The sequence below is a fragment of the Natator depressus genome, chromosome 9, assembly GCF_965152275.1.
Source record: "Natator depressus isolate rNatDep1 chromosome 9, rNatDep2.hap1, whole genome shotgun sequence".
In the NCBI taxonomy this organism is placed as follows: Eukaryota; Metazoa; Chordata; order Testudines; family Cheloniidae; genus Natator; species Natator depressus.
In genome coordinates, this window is record NC_134242.1 from 6,722,077 (window position 1) to 6,746,032 (window position 23,956).

The window sequence follows — 23,956 nt, forward strand, 5'->3', positions numbered from 1 at the left end:
CAAAAATATAGTATATCCAGAATGATCCTGAGCCCATGACACTGGACAGCCGGCAGCGCATCCTGAGCACGCTGACAGATGCCTCAGGGTGGTTGCCTCAAAAAAGGGATGATCCTGGGGAAACTTGGGGAGGTGGCAGCACTAGACCAGCCTGACCTCCGACCTTCACAGACAATGGCCAAGAACACTCAGATGTCTTACCCTGACCCTAACCTGACCTCTGACCCTGTCCCCTCCCTGACCTCTGACCCTGTCCCCAGCCTGACCTCTGACCTACACAGGCAATAGCTAAGAACACTCAAATGTCTGACCCCGATCCTGCCCCCAACCTGACCTTTGACCCTGTCCCCAGTCTGACCTCTGACCTACACAGGCAACGGCCAATAACGCTCAGATGTCAGCTCCCTTGACCCTGTCCCAGCCTGACCTTTGGCCTGCCCAGATGCTGGCCACGAGCCGGCGCCGGGCCCCCCCGTCCCGTGACGCAGGCTGACCAGCGGGGGCGCGCCCCTTGCCCTGCCCCTGGGCCCGGCCGGCGGGCGGAACGCGGCGCGCGGGCGGCGGGGGCCGGGGGAAGGAGCTGAGCGCAGGACGCCGGCGCCGCTGTCATGGCGGCCTGAGGAGCAGCGGGGGAGGCGCCGGGAGCCGGACGGAGGCGGCCGGAGCAGGCAGGTCAGCCCCTCCCCGCCCCTCTCTCACAGCCCCTAGGGCGGCCTGAGGGGTCTCCCCGCCCCGCGGGGCCCCCGCCTGCGCTTCTAGTCCGCGCTCGCCGGCGTCCCCGCCCCCGGGACCCCCTCGGCTACCGGCCCCCGCCGCTAGCGGGGCTCTCCCGGCTCCAGGCCCCCGATGCTCTCTAAGCGGACGAGGCCCCCTCATCGACCCCTGCCCCGCAGCTCCCCTTGCCTGGCCTCCCATCGCCCCCTTACAGCTATCGGGGGTCTCCCTGGCTGCCCCCCCAGCCCTCCCTTCTCTGAGCTACACCGGGGGGGGTCGTCTCTCTTTGGGCCCCCCATGGACCCTCTCTTCTCTAATTTAACCCGAGAAAGGGACTCCCTGACTGGGCTTTCCTGGATCCCTCTTTCTCTACCATGCCTCAGGCCAGGGGGTCTCCCTGGCTGGGCTCCCCTGAGCTCCTCTTCTCTGAGCTACCCCGGGAGGGGGGTTTCTCTGACTGGGCCCCGCATGAGTCTCTGGGATGTTCATTGTCCCCTTCCTTTCCATCTACCTGAGGGGCAGAGAGAGGGTTTCTTTCTTGCCCCCGCCATCACCCACCCTACACTTTCACTCTCTACTACTTTGGTGGAGAAGATGGGGTTAACGTGCTCTGGTGTAAACTAGCAGTTTTCTGCTTGCCTTCAGTGCTTGGTGTGAATTGGTAGCTTTGTCTGACTGTAGGTGTGAGCTATGTAACTTGAGTCCTCCTTTAATATTTATGTGTCCTGTGTAATGAGAGGTTTCTGTCTCCAGGACACCTTATTTTCCTCCAGCCCTTTGCCAGTTTGAATTAGTTTCTGATTATGGTCTAAACACGTGGGCATTTGCAGAGACCTCTGTTCTGCTCCTCCTGTTGGAGGCAAATAGTTCTACACAGAAGATACCCAGTACATTCAGCTTTATCCCTTTTTTGTGCTGAGTGGTTTGCCTGCTACATCCAGGAAACCCTCTGCTTTCTCCCTTGCGCTCACACTGACCTCCAAGCCCTAGATGCTCTGATCTTTGGATAGTATGTTGCTGTGGGAAATCTTGTATGTTCTTTTCCCCTTCACTCCTGAGGGTCCGTTTGACTTGACCTTGCCTTAAGACTTGTGGAAGGAAGAAATCCAGGCAATGAGTACTGCACCTGTGTCTCTGGAGCGTTCAGGCAGCACAGATGCGCGGTTTTGTATTGGAAAGATAAAAATGTACCTGAAAAGTGAAGTTTGACAAATAGAGTGAAAAAAATCCTGTTGTGCACCAACCTAGACAACCAAAACCACAGTGTGAACAAGTGAAATGTGACTATGAGACAAGTGCTACTGAGCACTTGAAAATACTGGGTGTATAGTTTGCCAGGCTCATTTGAACTGAAAACAAAACCTACCTACCTACCCCCTCAGTTCTTAGCAAACCGAAAAAGGAATAAGGGATTTTCCCACCGGGCACTCATCCAGGTTTGCCATTTGCTTCTGTGCTACCAACACGTTCATGGGGATGATACTTCAGGAAAAGTGTGTACATAACTGGCAGTGTGGAACAGTGCAATCTGGAGCGTGGACAGCAGAACAGATCCGAAGAAAGAATCCAGCAAAATGGGTAAATGATCAGTTTCTTCCAGGAAGGTAGCCCTGACCCATTGGCTAGGGTCTGGAAATGAGTCCGAAGACTGGGTTCTGTATCCATCTCTCACTTACTCGCTGTGTTCTTGAGCAAACTATTTCACCTTCAAGTCTGTTTACCCATCTGTAAAATGTGGATAATAATGCTTACCTAGTCTTGGAAAGCACTTGGAGAGCTACTGATGAAAGTAAATCTGCTTTGATACTAACAAATAGCATAATAACTTTGTGCTTATCTACATAAGCGCAAAGTTATACTGTTTCATAGGTCACACAAAAAATAAGCTGGAGGAAGGGAATGTTTCATATAGGGAAGCCATAATTTCATGCTGCATTTGTGATGCTGGTTGTACTTTGATAAATTACCTTTAAAATATTTCTTTCATCTATATAGCAATCACTTTTCATCAGGATAAAAAAAATCTATTTAGTCTTAAACTGGTAGCCTCAAGTGATACCTGGGAACCAGAAAGTAACACTATGGTGCCTCTATCACCTGTGATTTTAAAAATAAAAGAGGTGGAGACTTTGCACAACTTTCACAACAGGACCAGGAAAACCCACTCTGTCACAATCTTGTACAACACATTCAGCACTTGTAGTGCCTTGAAGGATAGTCTTGTGCTTAAGGCAAATGCCTGGGAGCCATGAAATCTGCATTCATTTACAGTTCTATCACATTTCCTGTGTGACTGTGAGTTAGTCACTTGACCGCTTTGTGCCTCAGTTTCCTTTTCTGTGAAAGCAGATGATAATACTGATTTACTCCTTAGATGTATTATGAGACACAGGGATGGTAGCTCAAGTAGATCTACGTGAGCTAACTTTAATCTAACTAGCTTGGATAGTGGAGTAGTAAAGCTGCAGCAGCCTGTGTTTCAGTGTAGACAGTACAAGCCCACCCAGAACCCTGGGTATTCACTAGTGGGACTAATGCAGATAGAAAGATTAACAACAAGATCTTAAAATTGTCACCAGAATATGTCCTTTGTAAATATAACATGAAAAAATCGTGTCCAGTAGTGATTCAGGGCTTGGGAGATCAAGTTCACCGTAGCTTGCACCTGACTTGTAATTTACCACATTTATTTATTTTCTGAACTTGTCAGCTGGTAACTGAATTTGACATTTCAGAACCCAAATTATAATGCTCAGAGTGAAGATGTATTGGACCAGAATTAAAGACAAAGATTTACCTTTATAAAGAAAGGGTATTTTTTTAAGCACTTAATCCATGTAATTAACATAAATCAATTTAACTCTGCCCTGTTGGCAAAATGCACAGTAATCAAGTAAGCTAGTGACAGAGCTTTTTCATTTTTCCCTCTTTGGTTCTGAAAGCAGTTGGAGTTCTGTGCTCCTGCCTTGTTAACTGACAGGTATTCAGATACTATTGGGAAAGATGCACTGTAATGTAAGTGGATTATTTTTGGACACACACATAAAGGGTTAAATCAGTTGCTCTTTGTTTGCTGTGTAATGAGTTTTGAGGTGGAAGGAGTCTCAGCCAGTTCCTAGTAGACATCACAAAACCCACCACCAATTTTGTCACCACTTCGCAATCTCAAAAGAATTGAAAGCCTGAGTTGGCCATGGAATCTGAACCCCCCCTTCCTAGTCCTAGAGGAGCCCTTCCAGGGCATAGGTGAGGCACGTTGACAGGACAGTGTGCAGGAAGCTTTTAAAGCTATTGCCTGAGCTGTTGCTGCTCTATGGATAAATAGGACTTTGGCCCCCAGGCTTAGTCCTGCACTCGTCACTAGCACTGAATTATCATGAAAAACAAGGCAAAGTTAAGTGTGGAATGTTACCATCCTGGACATGCTTCCTGATCCACTTCTAAGTAGTGCTTTGCACAAAGATGGAGGAAAGAGTCATTAAAACCATTTCTTTTTTGGCAGACTGAAAAATCTAGAATGGCAGGAGAACAGAAACCATCCTGCAATCTTCTTGAGCAGTTTATTTTATTAGCCAAAGGCACCAACGGATCAGCTCTGACTGTTCTGATAAACCAAGTGCTAGAGGCTCCTGGGGTTTATGTCTTTGGCGAGCTGTTGGAGTTAACAAACGTGCAAGAGGTAAGAGTTAAGTTGCCATCTCTTTTCTTCTTCCCCTCCCCTTCCCCCGCCCCCTTCTGGTTTAAGAGCTCTCCTAGGAATTTCCTTGCACATAGTAGACTGGGATGGCAGAATCTCCATCTTGGGAAAAGCCTGACATAATTTACCCCAGTTTTCCAATGCTTCTGTCATGCCCTGAGTCAGAATGACAGATGGGCAGAGCCATTGGCCATTATCTTTGAAAACTCGTGGCGAACGGGGGAAGTCCCAGATGACTGGAAAAAGGCTAATGTAGTGCCAATCTTTAAAAAAGGGAAGAAGGAGGATCCTGGGAACTACAGGCCAGTCAGCCTCACCTCAGTCCCCGGAAAAATTATGGAGCAGGTCCTCAAAGAATCAATCCTGAAGCACTTACATGAGAGGAAAGTGATCAGGAACAGTCAGCATGGATTCACCAAGGGAAGGGCATGCCTGACTAATCTAATCGCCTTCTATGATGAGATTACTGGTTCTGTGGATGAAGGGAAAGCAGTGGATGTATTGTTTCTTGACTTTAGCAAAGCTTTTGACACGGTCTCCCACAGTATTCTTGTCAGCAAGTTAAAGAAGTATGGGCTGGATGAATGCACTATAAGGTGGGTAGAAAGTTGGCTAGATTGTCGGGCTCAACGGGTAGTGATCAATGGCTCCATGTCTAGTTGGCAGCCGGTGTCAAGTGGAGTGCCCCAGGGGTCGGTCCTGGGGCCGGTTTTGTTCAATATCTTCATAAATGATCTGGAGGATGGTGTGGATTGCACCCTCAGCAAATTTGCGGATGATACTAAACTAGGAGGAGTGGTAGATACGCTGGAGGGTAGGGATAGGATACAGAGGGACCTAGACAAATTGGAGGATTGGGCCAAAAGAAATCTGATGAGGTTCAATAAGGATAAGTGCAGGGTCCTGCACTTAGGATGGAAGAACCCAATGCACCGCTACAGACTAGGGGCCGAATGGCTAGGCAGCAGTTCTGCGGAAAAGGACCTGGGGTGACAGTGGACGAGAAGCTGGATATGAGTCAGCAGTGTGCCCTTGTTGCCAAGAAGGCCAATGGCATTTTGGGATGTATAAGTAGGGGCATAGCGAGCAGATCGAGGGACGTGATCGTTCTCCTCTATATTCGACATTGGTGAGGCCTCATCTGGAGTACTGTGTCCAGTTTTGGGCCCCACACTACAAGAAGGATGTGGATAAATTGGAGAGAGTCCAGCGAAGGGCAACAAAAATGATTAGGGGTCTGGAACACATGACTTATGAGGAGAGGCTGAGGGAACTGGGATTGTTTAGTCTGCAGAAGAGAAGAATGAGGGGGGATTTGATAGCTACTTTCAACTACCTGAGAGGTGGTTCCAGAGAAGATGGTTCTAGACTATTCTCAGTGGTAGAAGAGGACAGGACCAGGAGTAATGGTCTCAAGTTGCAGTGGGGGAGGTTTAGGTTGGATATTAGGAAAATCTTTTTCACCAAGAGGGTGGTGAAACACTGGAATGTGTTACCTAGGGAGGTGGTAGAATCTCCTTCCTTAGAAGTTTTTAAGGTCAGGCTTGACAAAGCCCTGGCTGGGATGATTTAATTGGAGATTGGTCCTGCTTTGAGCAGGGGGTTGGACTAGATGACCTCCTGAGGTCTCTTCCAACCCTGATATTCTATGATTCTATGATTTACACAAAATTGTGAAAACCTGGTATACATAAGGGGATTGCTTTTGTCTTATGATTTATTTGGATTCAAATAATAAAATGATGCCTATGCAAGGCTCCAGACATCCTCACTTGTGACTGTTAATACAATACAATTTCAGCAATGCTCAATCATTGAAACTAGGATTTCAGCCAGCCACCAGCAAAAAAGTGCCTTTCTATTCTGTCATTGTTCTGGGAAGCATACCATTAGCCTTCTCTAAAACTCCTGTCACAGATGTATTTTGCAGCATGCCCAGAAGATCACCACGTTTGGGCTGTTTCAGAGCAAAATGGGGAGCAAGTTTCAGACTCCCAGAGCCCTCCTAGAGAACAGTCTACTAGCATCTCCCTGTCTCTTACAATGAGTGGGATCTAGCTCCGTTACCTCTGCTGATTGCAGTTATGGCAGTATGGCACACAGGAAGCTCAGCTTTCCAAACTGGCTTTTGTGCCTGGCCAAAAATGCCATCAACAGTTTTTAGCATCAATGTATATGTTTGGTTTCCCCCCAGTTTTTCCATGCAGCAAATCATGTGGATTAGGAGAACTGATATACCAACCCAGGCTAGTGCCACAGCTGTTGTTCCAGTGCACTGTTTGCTTGTCAGAGGAAGTACAGAACTTTCAGAGGCAGACAACTTAAAATGCTCTAACCTGCTTTGCTTTGAGATCGTTTGTGGTTTTGCAGGTTAACTGTCTCAGCTTCCCAGTGGCTAGTAAGGATTCTTAACCAACCAGCACCATAATCTGCTCATCTGTCATGTGATAAGAATACACAGCTGAATTCAAGTGGACACGTTCTTCATTTTATCTCTTAAGATGCTGCATGAAGCAGCTGACTGTATAAACCAAACTCAAGTTCTAATGCATGGAATTGGCTGTATCATCCTGATTCTAAGCTACTGAAATGTAGTGCTGATTACATGACTTTGGAAAGGGTACAGCCCTTCTTTTATGTATTTTTAAAAAGTTACATATTCTTTGTGGTATTAAAGCCAACACTGTGGAGAAGCTGTACACCAATATCCTATTGGCCATTATTGACTTACATAAGATTTCTTTTGCTTTCCTCCTCTCCAGCTTGCTGAAGGGCCTAATGCTGCGTATTTCCAGTTGCTAAACCTGTTTGCTTATGGAACGTACCCAGATTATGTAGGTAAGAGGTTGCATTTAGCAAAAGCTCTAAGAACCTGGCGAAGATTGAATGGGCGGTGAGTGCGGGTACTGCAGTCTCTTCAGAACTAGCTTGTGCAACTTCTTATTTGTCCGGCCAGGCAGCTCAAGGTAGCTGACTTACACAAGTGCATGATGCCTCCGTGAATGTGCAGGTTGAAAGAATCTAAGAGTAAAATTCTGTCTGTCAGAGGCTTTCTGGATGAGTGGGGGCTACCCAGTTTACTGCACCCAAGGCAGCATGTATGATCACCTGCCCTATGGGGCTTATGTGTGCATTCGGTGCAAGGAGCTTCTGGCCCTCAGAGACCCTGTACGGGCTTTGGAGACCAGCGTGGCTGAGCTGGAGGAGCTAAGGGAGACAGAGAGGTACATATATGAGACTTTCCTGGACACAGTAGAATGGTCCCACTCCCGGTCTGACAGCCTCTGTGCTGTTGAGGAGGGTGAAAGCCTCAGGGAAGAAGAACATCCAACTGGAGCAGAGGGAAATGATCCCATAGGTGGGACCCCACTTCCGGATGATGATGTGGTATTCTCTTGCACTGAGGATACCTCTCCGGGGGAGGGAACTCCAGTTATTAGGAAGAGACCGGTATTAGTAATAGGCGATTCTATCATTAGAAACATAGATAGCTGGGTTTGCAATGACTGTGAGAACTGCATGGTGACTTGCCTGCCTGGTGCGAAGGTTGCAGATCTCTCGAGACATCTAGATGACTTATGTGTAGTGCTGGAGAGGAGCTGGTGGTCGTGGTACATGTAGGTACCGGTGATATAGGGAGGGATAGGAGAGAGGTCCTGGAGGCCAAATTTAGGCTGCTGGGTGAGAGATTGAAGACCAGGACCTCCATGGTAGCATTATCTGAAATGCTTCCACGCACAGGGCCAGTTAGACAGGCAGAACTGCAGGGTCTCAATGCGTGGATGAGATGATGGCATAGGGAGGAGTAGTTTAGATTTATTAGGAATTGGGGAAACTTTGGGGAAAGGGGGAGCCTATACAGGAAGGAGGGGCTCCACCTAAACCAAAATGGAACCAGATTGCTGGCACGTAACATTAAAAAAGTCGTAGAGCAGTTTTCAAACTAAAGGCTGTGGGGAAGCCAACACGTGCGGAGGAGCATGTGGTTCGGACAGAAACATCCCTTAGGGGAGGATCTACTAATGGAGATTCTCTATGTCCTAGTAAGGAGGAGAGGATGGAAGGTAAAATGCAGGTAGGATCTGAAGAGAAACAGACAAATGAAAAATGTCTCATTCAATTGTATCATTTAACGGGAGACAGCTAAAAAGTGACAAGTTTTTAAAGTGCTTATATACCAATGCTAGAAGTCTAAATAATAAGATGAGTGAACTAGAGTACCCCATGTTAAATGAGGATATTGATATAATAGGCTTCACGGAAACTTGGTGGAATGAGGATAATCAATGGGACACAGTAATACCAGGGTACAAAATATATCAGAAGGACAGAACAGGTCGTGCTGGTGCGGGAGTGGCACTATATGTGAAAGAGAGTGTAGAATCAAATGAAGTAAAAATCTTAAATGAACCAAACTGTACCTTACAATTTCTATGGATAGTAATTCCATGCTCAAATAATAAGAATATAGCAGTAGGGATATATTACCGACCACCTGACCAGGATGGTGATAGTGACTGAAATGCTCTGGGAGATTAGAGAAGCTATTAAAATAAAAAAAACTCAATAATAATTGGGGATTTCAGCTATCCCCATATTGACTGGGTACATGTCACCTCAGGAAGGGATGCAGAGATAAAGTTTCTTGACACCTCAAATGACTGCTTCTTGGAGCAGCTAGTCCTGGAACCCACAAGAGGTGAGGCAATTCTTGATTTAGTCCTAAGTGGAGCACAGGATCAGGTCCAAGAGGTGACTATAGCTGGACAACTTAGTAATAGTGACCATAATATAATTAAATTTAACATCCCTATGGCAGGGAAAACACCACAGCAGCTCAACATTGTAGCATTTAATTTCAGAAAGTGGAACTACACAAAAATGAGGAGGTTAGTTAAACACAAATTAAAAGGGACAGCACCAAAAGTTAAATCCCTGCAAGCTGCATGGAAACTTTTTAAAGACACCACAATAGAAGCTTCCGCTTGAAAAAGTGGAAGTTAAATCCTAGTGAGGAAAATAGAAAGGAGCATAAACTCTTGCAAATGAAATGTAAAAATATAATTAGGAAGGCCAAAAAAGAACTTGAAGTACAGCTAGCCAAAGACTCAAAAAGTATTAGCAAAAAAAATTTTAAGTACATCGGAAGCAGGAAGCCTGCTAAACAACCAGTGGGGCCACCAGATGACTGAGATGCTAAAGGAGCACTCAAGGACGATAAGGCCATTGCGGAGAAACTCAATTAATTCTTTGCATCGGTCTTCACGGCTGAGAATGTGAGGGAGATTCCCAAACCTGAGCCCTTCTTTTTAGATGACACATCTGAGGAACTGTCCCAGATTGAGGTGTCATTAGAGGAGGTTATGGAACAAATTGATAAACTAAACTGTAATAAGTCACCAGGACCAGATGGTATTCACCCAAGAGTTCTGAAGGAACGCAAATGTGAAATTGCGAGACTACTAACTGTAGTCTGTAACCTATCATTTAAATCAGCTTCTGTACCAAATGACTGGAGGATAGCAAATGTGATGTCAATTTTTAAAAAGGGCTTGTAGTGGGCAGCTACCCCATTCTGGTGTGGAAGGGGTTAGAGAAAGCCAAAGAGACTGTGCAGAGCCTCAGCCAATCATGGAAAGGCTTAATGGGAGCCAGTCAAGTGGAGGCTTGAAAATAGCCAATCAGGGCCAGGCTTCACAGGGCCCTATAAGAATGCTGCAGGGCAGAGAGGAAGGCAGTCTCTCCCTGGAGGGCAAATGGAGAAGAACTGGCTCTTAGAGAAGCACCTAAGACAGAGAAGGGCTGGGCAGGATCAGCAGAGGCTGGGAGAGCTCTAGGCTGATGACTCCCAGACTGGGGCCCTGAAACAAACGGGCAGAGAAGGTGCTGGGGCGACGGGGAAGTGACCCAGGGAAGTGAGCAGTAGAGGAGAGTTGGAGGAGGGCAGTAAGTGGCTGCCACTAGAGGGTCCCTGGGTTGGGGCCCAGAGTAGCGGGTGGGCCTGTCCCATGTCCCCCCCCTTTTGCCCCTACTTACCAATGAGGAGAGTGGCCTAAATCCGGACTGCAGTTTGGCCCTGAAGCCAGGGGCTAGACTAGAGACTGCAGTTGGCTGCTGAGGCAAGTGGAAGGATGAGGACCATCTGTCCCCCAAAAGTGGGGAGAGAGCGGGCTGGGGCACAGCTGAAGGGCTGTGTCCTGAAGAGGATGCCGCGGTCCAGGAATGACGCAGGTCCAGATGGTGGAGACAGTGGAGGAAGTGGAAGTAAGGGCAGGAGAAACCCTGGATTTGTGCTGGAAATGGCCCACCTTGATTATCATACACATTGTAAGGAGAGTGATCACTTTAGATAAGCTATTACCAGCAGGAGAGTGGGGTGGGGGGAGAGAAAACCTTTTGTAGTGATAAACACCCATTTTTTCATGGTCTGTGTGTATAAAAACATCTTCTGTATTTTCCACAGTATGCATCCGATGAAGTGAGCTGTAGCTCACGAAAGCTTATGCTCAAATAAATTGGTTAGTCTCTAAGGTGTCACAAGTACTCCTTTTCTTACTGCTAGTAAAAGGCACCCTGGTGGTCCAAGAGAGCTAATTCCCAGCACGGAGGTGCCGCAGCAGTGGGTCTGCACCGTTACAGGGCTCCAAAGGTGACACCGGCAATTACAGGCTGGTAAGCCTGACTTCAGTACTGGGCAAACTGGTTTAAACTATAGTGAAGAACAAAATTGTCAGACACAGAGATTAACATAATTTGTTGGGGAATAGTCAACATGGTTTTTGTAAAGAGAAATCATGCCTCACCAATTAACTAGAATTCTTTGAGGGGGTCAAAAAGCATGTGGACAAGGGGGATCCAGTGGATATAGTGTATTTAGATTTTCAGAAAGCCTTTGACAAGTTCCCTCACCAAAGGCTCTTAAGCAAAATAAGCAGTCATGGGATAAGAGGGAAGGTTCTCTCATGGTTTGGTAACTGGTTAAAAGATAGGAAACAAAGAGTAGTAATAAATGGTCAGTTTTCAGAATGGAGAGCAGTAAATAGTAGTGTCCCCCAGGGGTCTGTCCTGGGCCAAGTCCTATTTAAGATATTCAGAAATGATCTGGAAAAAGGGGTAAACAATGAGGTGGCAAAATTTGCAGATGATACAAAACTACTCAAGATAGTTAAGTCCCAGGCAGACTGCGAAGAGCTACAAAAAGATCTCTCAAAACTGGGTGACTGGGCAACAAAATGGCAGATGAAATTCAGTGTTGATAAATGCAAAGTAATGCACATTGGAAAACATAATCGCAACTATACGTACAAAATGAAGGGGTCTAAATTAGCTGTTAGCACTCAAGAAAGAGATCTTGGAGTCACTGTGGATAGTTCTCTGAAAAACATCCCCTCAGTGTACAGTGGCAGTCAAAAAAGCTAACAGAATGTTAGGAACCATTTGGAAAGGGATATACCGTACAACATAAAATATCGTATTGCCTCTATATAAATCCATGGTATGCCCACATCTTGAACACTGCATGCAGATGTGGTTGCCCCATCTCAAAAAAGGTATGTTGGAATTGGAAAAGGTTCAGAAAAGGGCAACAAAAACGATTTGGGGTATGGAACAGCTGCCATATGAGGAGAGATTAATAAGACTGGGACTTTTCAGCTTGGAAAAGAGATGACTAAGGGGGGATATGATAGAGGTCTATAAAAGCATGACTGGTGTGGAGAAAGTAAATAAGGAAGTGTTACTTACTCCTTCTCATAACTCAAGAACTAGGGGCCATCAAATGAAATTAATAGGCAGCAGGTTTAAAACAAACAAAAGGAAGTATTTTTCACACAATGCAGTCAACCTGTGGAACTCCTTGCCAGAGTATGTTGTGAAGGCCAAGACTATGACAGGGTTCAAAAAAGAACTAGATAAATTCATGGAGATAGGTCCATCAATGGCTATTAGCCAGGATGGTGTCCCTAACCTCTGTTTGCCAGAAGCTGGGAATAGGCAACAGGGGATGGATCACTTGATGATTACCTGTTCTGTTCATTCCCTCTGGGGCACCTGGCGTTGGCCGCTGTCGGAAGACAGGATACTGGGCTAGATGGACCTTTGGTCTGACCCAGTATGTCTGTTCTTGTGTAAATCTTTTTTTCATCTGACTATGGAAGAATAGCAATAGCCAGACTGTTACGTGCTGGTCTAGACATTTAGAGTGGGCATTTTATTAGCCTCTCTTGGGCTGAGTCCATGAGACATGAATTGACTTGCAGCGGTATTCACTATCTCTTCCTAAGATTCAAAAGACACTTATTCTGCAGAGGACAAACTCTCCATCTCTTCTGAAATTAGAGTGGTACCGGTTAGAGAATCTCCCCTTTCAGGGGTTTGTAAGCTAGTCTTGAAAATCCATTCTGAATTGAAACTTGGTAAACAAGGTTTGTATCATGTTTTCCCTACACACTAAAGGGCACAACTCTCAAATGTACATGCAATTGTGTCGTGAATGTGTGTGTGCACAAATACAGTATTTTTATGTGCCAAAGTCCAGTTTGAATTTGTTGTTATAATTTTGCATGCCGATTAGGCACACAGTTGCATTTGCTTTTCACACACAGTTGCACGTCTGTCTTTGGAAACTGGCCCCTCGCTATGTGTTTAAATAAAAGCACTGCATCTACTCATGAGTTCTTAGAAGTGTGATTATCAGTGTCACAGTTTGACTGGGTTGAGTTGCTTTTCTCCACTTGAATGTCTTAAACACCTTTGTTTGGGAGATACTTGGCAGGAACTGAGAAACTAGCTACAAAGGGAAGAATGTCAAAAAGGAACAGCTTTTCTAGTCAGCCTTAAAACAGGCAAGAGAGCCTTCTTGCTTGGAAACCATTGGCTGTACTCAGGAAGGGTGTCATGCAAAAGACCCATCTTGCTCCTAGGCTTCTATAACCTCTTCATATGGTAAAGCAAAATAAAGACATGTCCACCAAGATGCCACCTTGGAAATAACCACTTGTATATCATTTCAAAGGCACCAAATCTGAATCAGGATAGCACGTCTATCTGAAGGTGCATTCCAACCATGCTATGCCTTGGTGCTTACACTTCAATTCTGATGCAGTGCAGTATTTAATATTTGTGAGCAGCAGCCTGAATCCAGAGTATCACAATGCTTTACAAATAATTCTGCCCAGGATCTCATTGATGCCCATCACAGTAGTATCTGAGCACTTTAGTTGTAAAATCTGGAGAACAGATTTAGTAGATGTAGTGGGGTGAAAGCTCCGGTAGATATGGAGCCAGCACAAGCTTCATGAATTCTTTGCAGTCTGTGGGTCTCTAGGATGTGACCAGTTAGAGGACCAGTCTGCTCTGCATGGGTATTAGATCCCAGGGCATGACTTGTAAGAGTAGGGATGTTCACTCATATCCTTGACTTAAGTTTCCCGTTCCCATGTGCAGTGTAGTGAACACTGGCCAGCACACTTCACCATACAGCACTGCCTAAATGTACAGTTCATAAGAATGGCCATATTGGGTCAGACCAATGATCCATCTAGCCCAGTATCCTGTCTTCCAGCAGTGGCCAGTGCCAGATGCTTCAGAGGGAATGAACAGAACAGGGCAATTATTGGGTGATCCATCCCCAGTCATCCAGTCTCAGCATCTGGCAGTCAGAGAATTAGGGACAGCCAGAGAATTGGGTTGCAGTCCTGACCATAATGGCTAATAGCCATTGATGGACCGATCCTCCATGAACTTATCTAATTCTTGCCTGAACCCAGTTATACTTTTGGCCTTCACAACATCGTCTGGCAGTGAGTTCCACAGGTTGACCGTGTGTTGTGTGAAGAAGTACTTCCTTTTGATGTATTAAACCTGCTGCCTATTAATTTCATTGGATGACCCCTAGTTCTTGTGTTATATGAAGGAGTAAATAACAGTTCCTTATTCGCTTTATCCACACCCTTCCCAATTTCATAGACCTCTATCACATCCCCCTTAGTTGCCTCTTTTCTAAGCTGAACAGTCATCTTTTAAATCTCTCCTCATGTGGAAGCTGTTCCAAATCCCTAATCATTTTTATTGTCCTTCTCTGTACTTTCTCCAATTCTAATATGTCTTTTGTGAGATGGGGTGACCAGAACTGTATGCAGAATTCAAGGTGTGGGCATACTATGGATTTATACAGTGGCATTATGATATTTTCTGTCTTATCCATCCCTTTCGTAATGGTTCCTAATGTTCTGTTAGCTTTTTTGACTGCTGCCTCATGTGGAGGAGATGTTTTCAGAGAACTATCCACAGTGACTCCAAGATCTTTCTTGAGTGGTAACAACTAATTTAGACTCCATTATTTTGTGTGTATAATTGGGATTATGTTTTCCAGTATGCATTGTTTTACAATTATCAACATTGAATTTCATCTGCCATTTTGTTGCCCAGTCACCTAGTTTTGTGAGATCCCTTTGTAACTCTTTGGACTTAACTACCTTGAAATTTTGTATTGTCTGCAAACTTTGCCACCTCACTGTTTACTCCTTTTTCTAGATCATTTAAAATACGTTGAACAGCACTGGTTCCAGTACAGATTGTTGCGGGATCCTGCTGTTTACCTTTCTCCACTCTGAAAACTGATGATTTATTCCAATCCTTGGTTTCCTATCTTTTAACCAGTTACTGATCCACCAGAGGACCTTCCCTCTTATCCCATGACTGCCTACTTTGCTTAAGAGTCTTTGATAAGGGACTTTGTCAATGGTTTTCTGAAAGTCCAAGTATACTATTTCCTCTGGGTCACCCTTGTCTACATGTTTGTTTGACCCCCTCAAAGAATTCTAATAGATTGGTGAGGCATGATTTCTCTTTACAATAGCTGTGTTGACCGTTTCCCAACATACACTTCATCTATGCACTGATAATTCGATTCTTTACTTGGGTTTCAACCAATTTGCCTGGTCCTGAAGTTAGACTTACCAGCCTGTAATTGCCAGTGCAGCTTCTGGAGCCTTTTTTTTTTTTTTTTTTTTTAAATCCAGTGTTACATTAACTATCCTCCAGTCATCTGGTACAGAGGCTGATTTAAGCAATAGGTTACATACCAGTTAGTAGTTCTGCAATTTCATAGTTGAGTTCCTTCGAAACTCTTGGGTGAATACCATCTGGGCCTGGTGACTTATTGCTATTAAATTTATCAGTTTGTTCCCAAACCTTCTCTATTGACACCTCAATCTGGGACAGTTCCTCAGATTTGTCTGCTGAAAAAGAAAAAAGCCTCAGGTGTGGGACTCTCCCTCGCATCCCTTGCTGTGAAGACCGATGCAAAGAATTGATTTAGCTTCTCTGTAAAGGCCTTGTCTTCCTTGAGTGCTCCTTTAGCATCTCAATTGTCCAGTGGCCGCACTGATTGTTTGGCCAGCTTCCTGCTTCTGACGTACTTAACAAACTTGTTGCTGTAAGTTTTTGTGTCTTTCGCTAGTTCCTCTTCAAATTCTTTTTTGGCCGGTCCAATTATACTTTTACACTTGACTTCCCAGAGTTTATGCTCCTTTCTATTTTCCTCAGTAGAATTTGACTTCCAATTTGTAAAGGATGTCTTGTTTTGTCTCTAACTCCATCTTTTACTCTGTTTAGCCATGGTGGCATTTTTTTGGTCCTCTTGCTGTTTTTTTAAATTATTTTTATTTGAGGTTATACCTATAGTGTGAGTTTCTATTATGGTGTTTTAAGAAGTTTCCATGCAGTTTGCAGGCGTTTCACTCTTGTGACTGTTCCTTTTCATTTCCATTTAACTTGTCTCCTCATTTTTGTGTAGCTCCTCTTTTTGCAGCCAAAGGCTACTGTGGTGGGCTTCTTTGGTATTTCCCCACCCCAGTAAGGAGGTTACATGGAATTATAGTATGGTTGCTTGAACAGTTCCTGAAGCACCATGCAATCCTTTGGGCTGGAAGGTGCGACTGAAAAGTAAGATAGTAAGGGAGAGAGTAATCACCGCCTTCCAGATAAAAATGGGGAGGGGACAGAGGAGGCCAAAAGGGAAAGAATTGGATGAGATGGGTAAGATGGATTCCGTACTGGCCAGATAACCTTCATGTCACTGAAATACTAACTCTTTCTTTCATTAACGTACCCATTCCGAAGAGCGCCTTTGCTTTTGAAAGCAGCCAGCCTCCCTTCTGTTTGTGAATACACTCCGGGCACGTGGTTACTGTGGTGATAGGATGGCCATAGAAGTATCTAAATTAATAATTTCTCTTCTCTCCATGAGCCTGATGTTTGACACTTCCATACGTAGTTCCCAAGCGCTTCAGAGAAGTAAGTATCATCCACAGTTTTACAGCTGGTGAAACCAAAGTCCAAAGTTTTATTAGCATGAGCTTACTGAAAGAGGACAAATAGTTTGGTCTTGGAAACAAAATATTAACCATGTGTCTTGGCAGGATTTCACCTGTAGACATGTGAATTATGTTCTGTATTTTTGTGGTTCTGGTTTTGGAATTAGAACAGTTAATAACTGACTTTCTTTTTATTCTGCCTCTGTTTCTCCTTGGGTATGGTCCAGCTGTTACTTATGGCAGCACTGTCTTCTCACTAGCACCCCTTCGTAGCACAAGGAGTACTTAGTGCTACTGGCTTCTGGGGTGCAACTCAGTCAAAGACTTTAATCTGAAGGTTTTGTTTAATTCTTGAAGGAAAATCCATAACTTTGTTCTCAATTTTTTTACATTGAACAGCAAACAAGGATAACCTGCCAGAGTTAACGGGGGCCCAGAAGAACAAGCTAAAACACTTAACTATTGTAAGCTTGGCTGCCAGAATGAAGGTAAAATTCAGAAATCTTGGCTAAGTAATGCCAGCCATTTTTGCAAGTGGCATCCAAGTATTGTACTCGGGTTTGCGTTAGGCTGCATGAGTGCTCTGGAAAACCTGTGACTAGAAAATTACCTGCAATGTACAGTGCTTCCCTGTATTCATGGAACTCAGTAACTTATGAAGGACTTCCAAGGACTGAGCGCTTGGAATGGCTGAACAGCTCTATAAAGAGCGAGAAATGGGCATTCTGGGAGGAGAAATCAGATTGGCTAATGGAGGCGGGACTCGTCGCCCATCTACCTCTTGAAAATCTTTGTCAATTCTGGGTGGGGGAGGGAATTGACTATTTTACCTTCCCCAGTGCTGCCACCCCAACCCACTCTTCAGGACTTACAGTAATAAAGGCTTACAGGAATGTCTTGTGTGTGACGTGACCTAATAGTATCTGCTTCCTTTGATACTATTTGATACTTTCCCACTCACCCTTTACCTGCGGGATGTGTACAATAAATGTTTGTTTGATTGCAAGCTTCTACTAACCCTACTTCCAGACTATGCTTAACTTTCCATTCTGGACCCACAAGTGACTGTTTGTTCTTGGATTTCCTGTTTCTAGTGCATTCCTTACTCTGTGCTGCTCAAAGACCTGGACATGAGGAATCTGAGGGAGCTGGAAGATCTAATCATTGAAGCTGTGTATACAGATGTTATTCAGGGGAAACTGGATCAGCGCAACCAGGTGCTGGAGGTGGATTTCTGTATCGGCAGAGACATTCAGAAGAAGGACATCAGTAATATTGTTAAAACACTCCAAGAATGGTGAGGCAGGAGGCTCCTCCACCTTGTCTGATTTGCCTTTTAGGAATGTCTCAAAGGAAGTAGCTCACCCTGGCTTTTTCTGAATCCTGTAAGACTCAAATGTTAGCTTAGTTTCAGCATATTCCATTCATTAGCACTCTCACACCATGAAAAGTCACTTGGCAAAGGGCCCCTCCTGGGAAAAAACCCTGATGCCCTCTCCAGTCTTTCTTAGAGATGCTGTCGTAGCAGTACATCCAATTTTACTACTGGCTTCAGATTCTGAAGTTACCTCAGTTCTTATCTTAGTTACCTCCACTCTTTGCTTTTGGGCCTCTCCTACAATTATGCCAAAGTGACATCATGGCCTCTGCCTAGAGACAGACATCTTGTAGAATGACACCTTTTTCCTCCTACCATATTAATTTTGCTGATGAGCAAAGACAGATTTGTCCACTAATCCTCTGGTGATGAGAATTACTCAGGCAAATCTTAACAAACTGTATCTCAGAGTCGCAGTACTTTAAACTTCACCTCTGAGGTGTTTCAGATATCTCTTTAGGCCTCCCTTTATTGCTGGAGATGAAGCAGACCTCATGCTTTTGGCTGAGACCATCTTGTTCTGGTTACTCTAGTGTATTTTTTATCAAGTTTCCAGTAATCTGCCTTTCAGTCCTGTAGGATTCATTCATTACCCAAAGGAGTTGCCACTTTTTTAGACCACAGGGACTGTGACTGATTCCCAGTTGACTACGTAATACAGTCATTGCCTAGCTGTTACGGATACATTAGAAATAACAAAGATTAAGTAGCTGTGTAAGTGTGGTAACCTGGGTCACTTGGTTTTTCTCTTTTCCCTTCTCTGCTCCTGCTTCCCCCGCACTGCAAGGAAGGAGTGCAGCAGCTTCTTGGATCTTTCTATATTGCTTGGTGTGCAACTCTGAACCCACTTCAGATCCCTTTCCATTCCTTCCCACAGTGAATGAGAGCTGGAACTTTCACTGAGTGGAGGAGGAGGTGTTCTTGTCACCCTGCTTGTTTATTTCTTTGGGGGACCTTGTCAGTGTGACTTTTATTTTCTGAGTAATCTTAAAATAAATAAATAAATCCGTTTCTGATATATCCCCCTTGAAGTAGCAATTCCGGACTCTTTAAAAAGGTTTGAACATGTTTTTTGGCTTCTCTGTGGTGAATCTAATAGGATGTAATAGAGCTACTCCACCAGACATGCTGGGACCAGCCCCTGCTTCCTCTCTGTTCACACGCCTGTCTGCTGCCTCTTTTGTTTCAGCTTTGGCTTCGCTACTGCTGGCAAATACCTTCTTACAGGGCGAAAGGAAGTGTGTATATGGGAGCTCCTTCTAGACTGGCCATCAACAAATTAGCGAAACTGAGTAGATGCATGTTCAAGCCTTTTTACACAAAGTGTAAACACTGAAACAATAGAATAAAACGTCTTTTTCCACTAAATTCTTTCAGCTCTAATCATCTTAGTTGCTAATGTTAAATATAAGCCCCCAAACTTTCAGACAGAACTGTGTTTTGTTTTGTTTTGTTCAAATTGAGTGTCCCTTTCAAACTGTCCAGCATTGAACACCCGAGTGTTGTTACATTTTCAGGTGTGATGGGTGTGAAGCGGTTCTGTTAGGAATCGAACAGCAAGTGCTTAGAGCCAACCAGTACAAAGAGAACCACAACCGAACTCAGCAACAGGTAGAGACAGAGGTAGGTGTAGAATCACTCCTGTCCTCTCGTGATGAGCGTGTCGGATACACCTTCAGGTTTCTCTTGGTGAATTTCTGTGCTTATTAAAGTGAGAAACTAAGTGGCCTGGTTAACACATAGTGTGAGCAGGGTTCTTGTAACCTTCCCTTGCACAGCACTGCCAATGTCCCTCAATCCTCACCTTGCAGCACTCCCTGCTGTTCAGTCCAGGGCTTCCGCTAGGTGGAGACTGACGATCATGCCAAACAGATGCGCTAGTCTTGTGATGCACCCTCTAGGAAAGAATTTGGATTCCTCCTCTCCCCAACTATATTAACTTCACTGATGAGCTAAGGCAGATTTGACCACTGGCCTTCTGATGTGTGGGTTTCTGAGTCATCCTTTTATAAACTTGCTGGGAGCTCCTTGCGTTGATTTGTTAGGAAACCAATTTTTTAACACACAAAACACAATGGAAATCTGATGTTTCTACAACTTTGGATTTCACTGTGAATAATGAAAATCCAGAAGGAATAAGAAAAAATAGTTAATTTATTGTAAACCTAGGAATGTTGTTAAAAACCTCTCCATAGCCATTCCTAGACATCCCTCTGAATTCCATTGGAAGTGGTGAAAGTGTGGTACATTCTTTCCTTAGAAACCCTAAATTGTAGCTGCAAAAAGTGCTTTGAAACACATCGGTGAGAGTGCCTCATTTGTTAACCCTGCAAACGTGGACAGGCCCCTGCCATCCCAAGGAATAGATACAAGGGACTACGTTTTCAAGACTGGCTAGTGATTTTTGATACCCAACTTGAACTCCCTTAATAGAGGTTTGTCACTGACTGGATGAGTCCTCAACAGTTTCTGAAAGTCCGGTCCGTTTAACATGTCAACTTGAGTACCCCAAGATGGCACCCCAAATCCTGAAATCGCTTTTTGAAAATTTGAGCCAAAATGTTTTCCCCCTATTCCTGTAATATCCAGAGATGGCCAACAGAGGGCAGCCTAAGTACACGGTTTTAGTCTCTGCTGATGGTATTTGTTTGTGAGAACAAAACTACAACTGCAAAGATGAGAACGGTTCCCTTGAGACTCTAGCTCAAGGTTCATTTCTTGCAATCCTGCATCCCAGCAGGTTCACGCTGGCCTTTTTGAAGCTGTTTATATTCAGTGATTTGACTGGTACTCAGGACACGTCTGAGGAGTCCTGTGGCACCTTAAAGACGAAAAACCCACTTCTTCAGATGCATGGAGAAGTGAGGTTTTTTTACCCACGAAAATTTATGCCCAAATAAATCTGTTCGTCTTTAAGGTGTCACCAGACTCGTCGTTGTTTTTGTGGATATAGACTAACATGGCTACCCCTCTGATACTTAGGACACATTTGGTTTGCCGGGTGTTTCTAGCCTTGGGGAGCCTGGACTCCTGACTTCTATGCCCATTTCAGGTTGCTTTTTTTTGTTTTGTTTTGTCAGTTCACTAATTCTTTTTGTGGCACCCCCATGAGGTCCAGTGTTTGGAGGGTGAGGTGCCGTGCAGATGGCACTTCCCACTGTTTCCTGGTGCATGGGAAGCATACCACTATGTGCTTGCTCGTCGAACACACCCCAGATTTGAGGGTAGCCTCCATTCCTACCTTCGAGGAGAATTGTGGATCAGCTGGCTGATTGGTCCAAATAGCTTTCCCTACCCTTTGCTCTGCAGAGGTGTTCTAGGTGTTTTGTTTTTTGTTTTGTTTTTTTTCCCCTCCCCCCGTATCCCAGGCACTCCCTGTCAGTAAACAGACACTTGAGGTCTGCAGCCTGGTGAGATGGCTGGCTCCTGCAGGCAGGCAGTGGAAAGTCGCTGTGCTACTCCTGGTGTCTAGTAACAGGTATCTGCAGCCCCCCGTGGCCTCCAAACCAGGTCTAACATGGAGTATTACCAGGTCAGGTCATCTACAGGTTGTTAATGCCAACACCTAATAAAAATCAAATCGAGAGGGTTTAATGTGTGTGCATGGGGAGATTTGTATCCAATGATAAGTTACTCTTCGAACTCAAGGGCATTTCCATTCTGTGCTTAGGAAGGGGCTTCCTCTCTGCTGTGGGGGTGGAAGAAGCAAATGCTGATTCGCTGTCTCTTCTCATCCAGGTCACAAACATAAAGAAAACATTAAAAGCCACGGCCTCATCATCAGCACAAGAGATGGAACAGCAGCTGGCAGACCGAGAGTGCCCTCCCCACGCAGAGCAAAGGCAGCCCACAAAAAAGATGTCCAAAGTCAAAGGGCTGGTCTCCAGCCGCCACTAGAACCTGCCATGTAGCCGTCATTCAGCCATGAATGACGCCAGAAGGAGCAACAAAGGCCCGTGTCTCCTTTTCGGTGGGTTCTGGGGCAGTCCTCTCCAGGCTGGCAAATATAAAAGCCCTGTTTGAATACAACCCCAAGCTGTCCATGCCTGGCTAAGCTACAGTGTGCAGATCTCATTCACGTCCAAGATGCCACCTGTTCTCCTAAGCCTTTAAAGAGGAACTTTCAGCCAGAGATAGTTACCACCAGGGCCAGAAAACCTGCGACACCAGGGGAACAGAATCTCTGTGGAAGGTTTTGCTCCCTCCCAGCCAGCCTTCCCGTGCTCCCTCTTGTGAGGAGTTTGCCATGCTGATTTAAAGTTCAAGATGACGTCTTCCATGGCAACCGACTGAATCCCAAGATTGGGACTTAGCTTTTGAAGCCCTAGGCTGGGAGAGAGGAAGCTACCAACACAGATCTCTCTAATCCCAAAGGGAAGGGAGAACATTACTAGGCCAGGAGCAGCTCTACATAGAAATCTTCAACTTTCCCCAGGCCCCTCTGTATTTTAATTCACACTCTACCTCGCTCTGTGAGGTGAGATCCAGTGCTGGGCTGCGTTTACTAACCTGTTTACTGCCTTTACTAAGCCTATTAATCTGCCACAGATTTAAAGAACTAGGCTACAGCTGTGAGGCTTCAGCACAGCGAGGAGGAAGCAAGCTGCTCGCTCGCTCTCGAGCTCTTCGTATTACAGCTGGCTGGGGACCTATTGGAAGTCCTGTTCCTTCTCAGTGTGTCTCCATCCTCCCAGGGCTGCTTGTGAATTGTTCCCTTCCTGAAATCTTTAAAGCATAATACCTTAAATCTTCCTTGGAGATGACGTTTGGTGTGGAAGAGGAGCCACTGTGGCTTAGTGACAGGCCAGTGGCACAGAAGCCGCTGACAGGCATGGCAGTGACATCCCCTTGCTGAAGCGATGGACTTTACTAGCCTTTCTGAACTTGAACGGTTTCAGGTTGTATTTTACTTTTTTTTTTTTTTTTTTTTTTTGTACATTGTTGTGATTCTAAAGCATTTCGGCCTTTGTTTTGTGTTTGATATTTGTTACAGGCTAACTTCAGGGGACTTGCACCTCGTGGGAGAGGTTGGTGGCTGTTTTTTTGTTTTTGTTTTTTTTTTAAGGGGAGGGCAGGGTTGAAATCTAAACTGCAATTCACATGAAAAAGTGAATTTTGGAACAAATTAAATGCTGATTTAATGTAGGAGTCGAGTCTTGGCTTTGGAGCAGCCGTGGGCAAGCACTGGCTAGGCTAGCTGGACGCTGACACGGCCCTCATGGCTGGGTCATCGGAGTACCTCGCTGACACCTGACTCCATCGTCATGCGCACCTGGCAGGCCAATAGGAGCTGAGGCACAGAGAAATGTGACTTGCCCAAGGTCATGTAAGTGGTCTGTGTCAGAGCCAGGACCTGCACCCAGGTCTCCTGAGTCTTAACCCCTTACCCACAGGACCAGGAGGATTGAAGCTGTCCTACTTTGCTATCATAGTCTTCACAAAGTGTGTCCCTCCCCAGGAGTGCCTATCAGCTTGTCTGAGCACTGTTTCACAGCCTGGCCCACCTTCCTTTCAGCTTATCCATCCACTCTGCAGTGAGAAGCAACTTCTGTGCTGGGAAAGGCCAGCTGTTTAAGCAGAAGCTCATGTCTGCTGTGGGAGCCAAAAGAGCAGCATTTCTGAGACTTTTCTAGGGGAACATGGGGGCAGGACCTTGCTATAATTCAACCACCAACAGCTTCAGCTGGCCTTACTTAGGTGTGTCCCATGCTTTGCACACACCCACCCTCCTCTTAGTGGTAGCTTGAATTCTTTGCTCTCTGCACATTCCCATTCTTTACCCTAGAGCGTGTTCTAGGGTTCGGCATAAGTCTGCAGAAATAAATGACTCTTCTCACCTGTGCACAGACA

General features: G+C 45.2%; 1 protein-coding gene across 2 annotated transcripts; it reads left to right on the top strand.

The window, feature by feature from the left end:
- The first annotated feature begins 576 nt into the window (after positions 1-576).
- On the top strand, positions 577-23,214 carry COPS7B (COP9 signalosome subunit 7B). Of its 2 annotated transcripts, none has more exons than XM_074963405.1 (7): positions 577-668; positions 4,217-4,393; positions 7,174-7,249; positions 17,128-17,216; positions 17,823-18,025; positions 19,624-19,729; positions 21,845-23,214. In XM_074963405.1, exons 2-7 carry the CDS (start codon positions 4,232-4,234, stop codon positions 22,001-22,003), a joined length of 795 nt encoding a protein of 264 aa, XP_074819506.1. In that variant the 5' UTR covers positions 577-668; positions 4,217-4,231; the 3' UTR covers positions 22,004-23,214. The 2 variants fall into 2 exon arrangements, with proteins under 2 accessions (XP_074819506.1, XP_074819505.1); XM_074963404.1 differs by having other exon boundaries at positions 584-672.
- Positions 23,215-23,956: the final 742 nt, after the last annotated feature.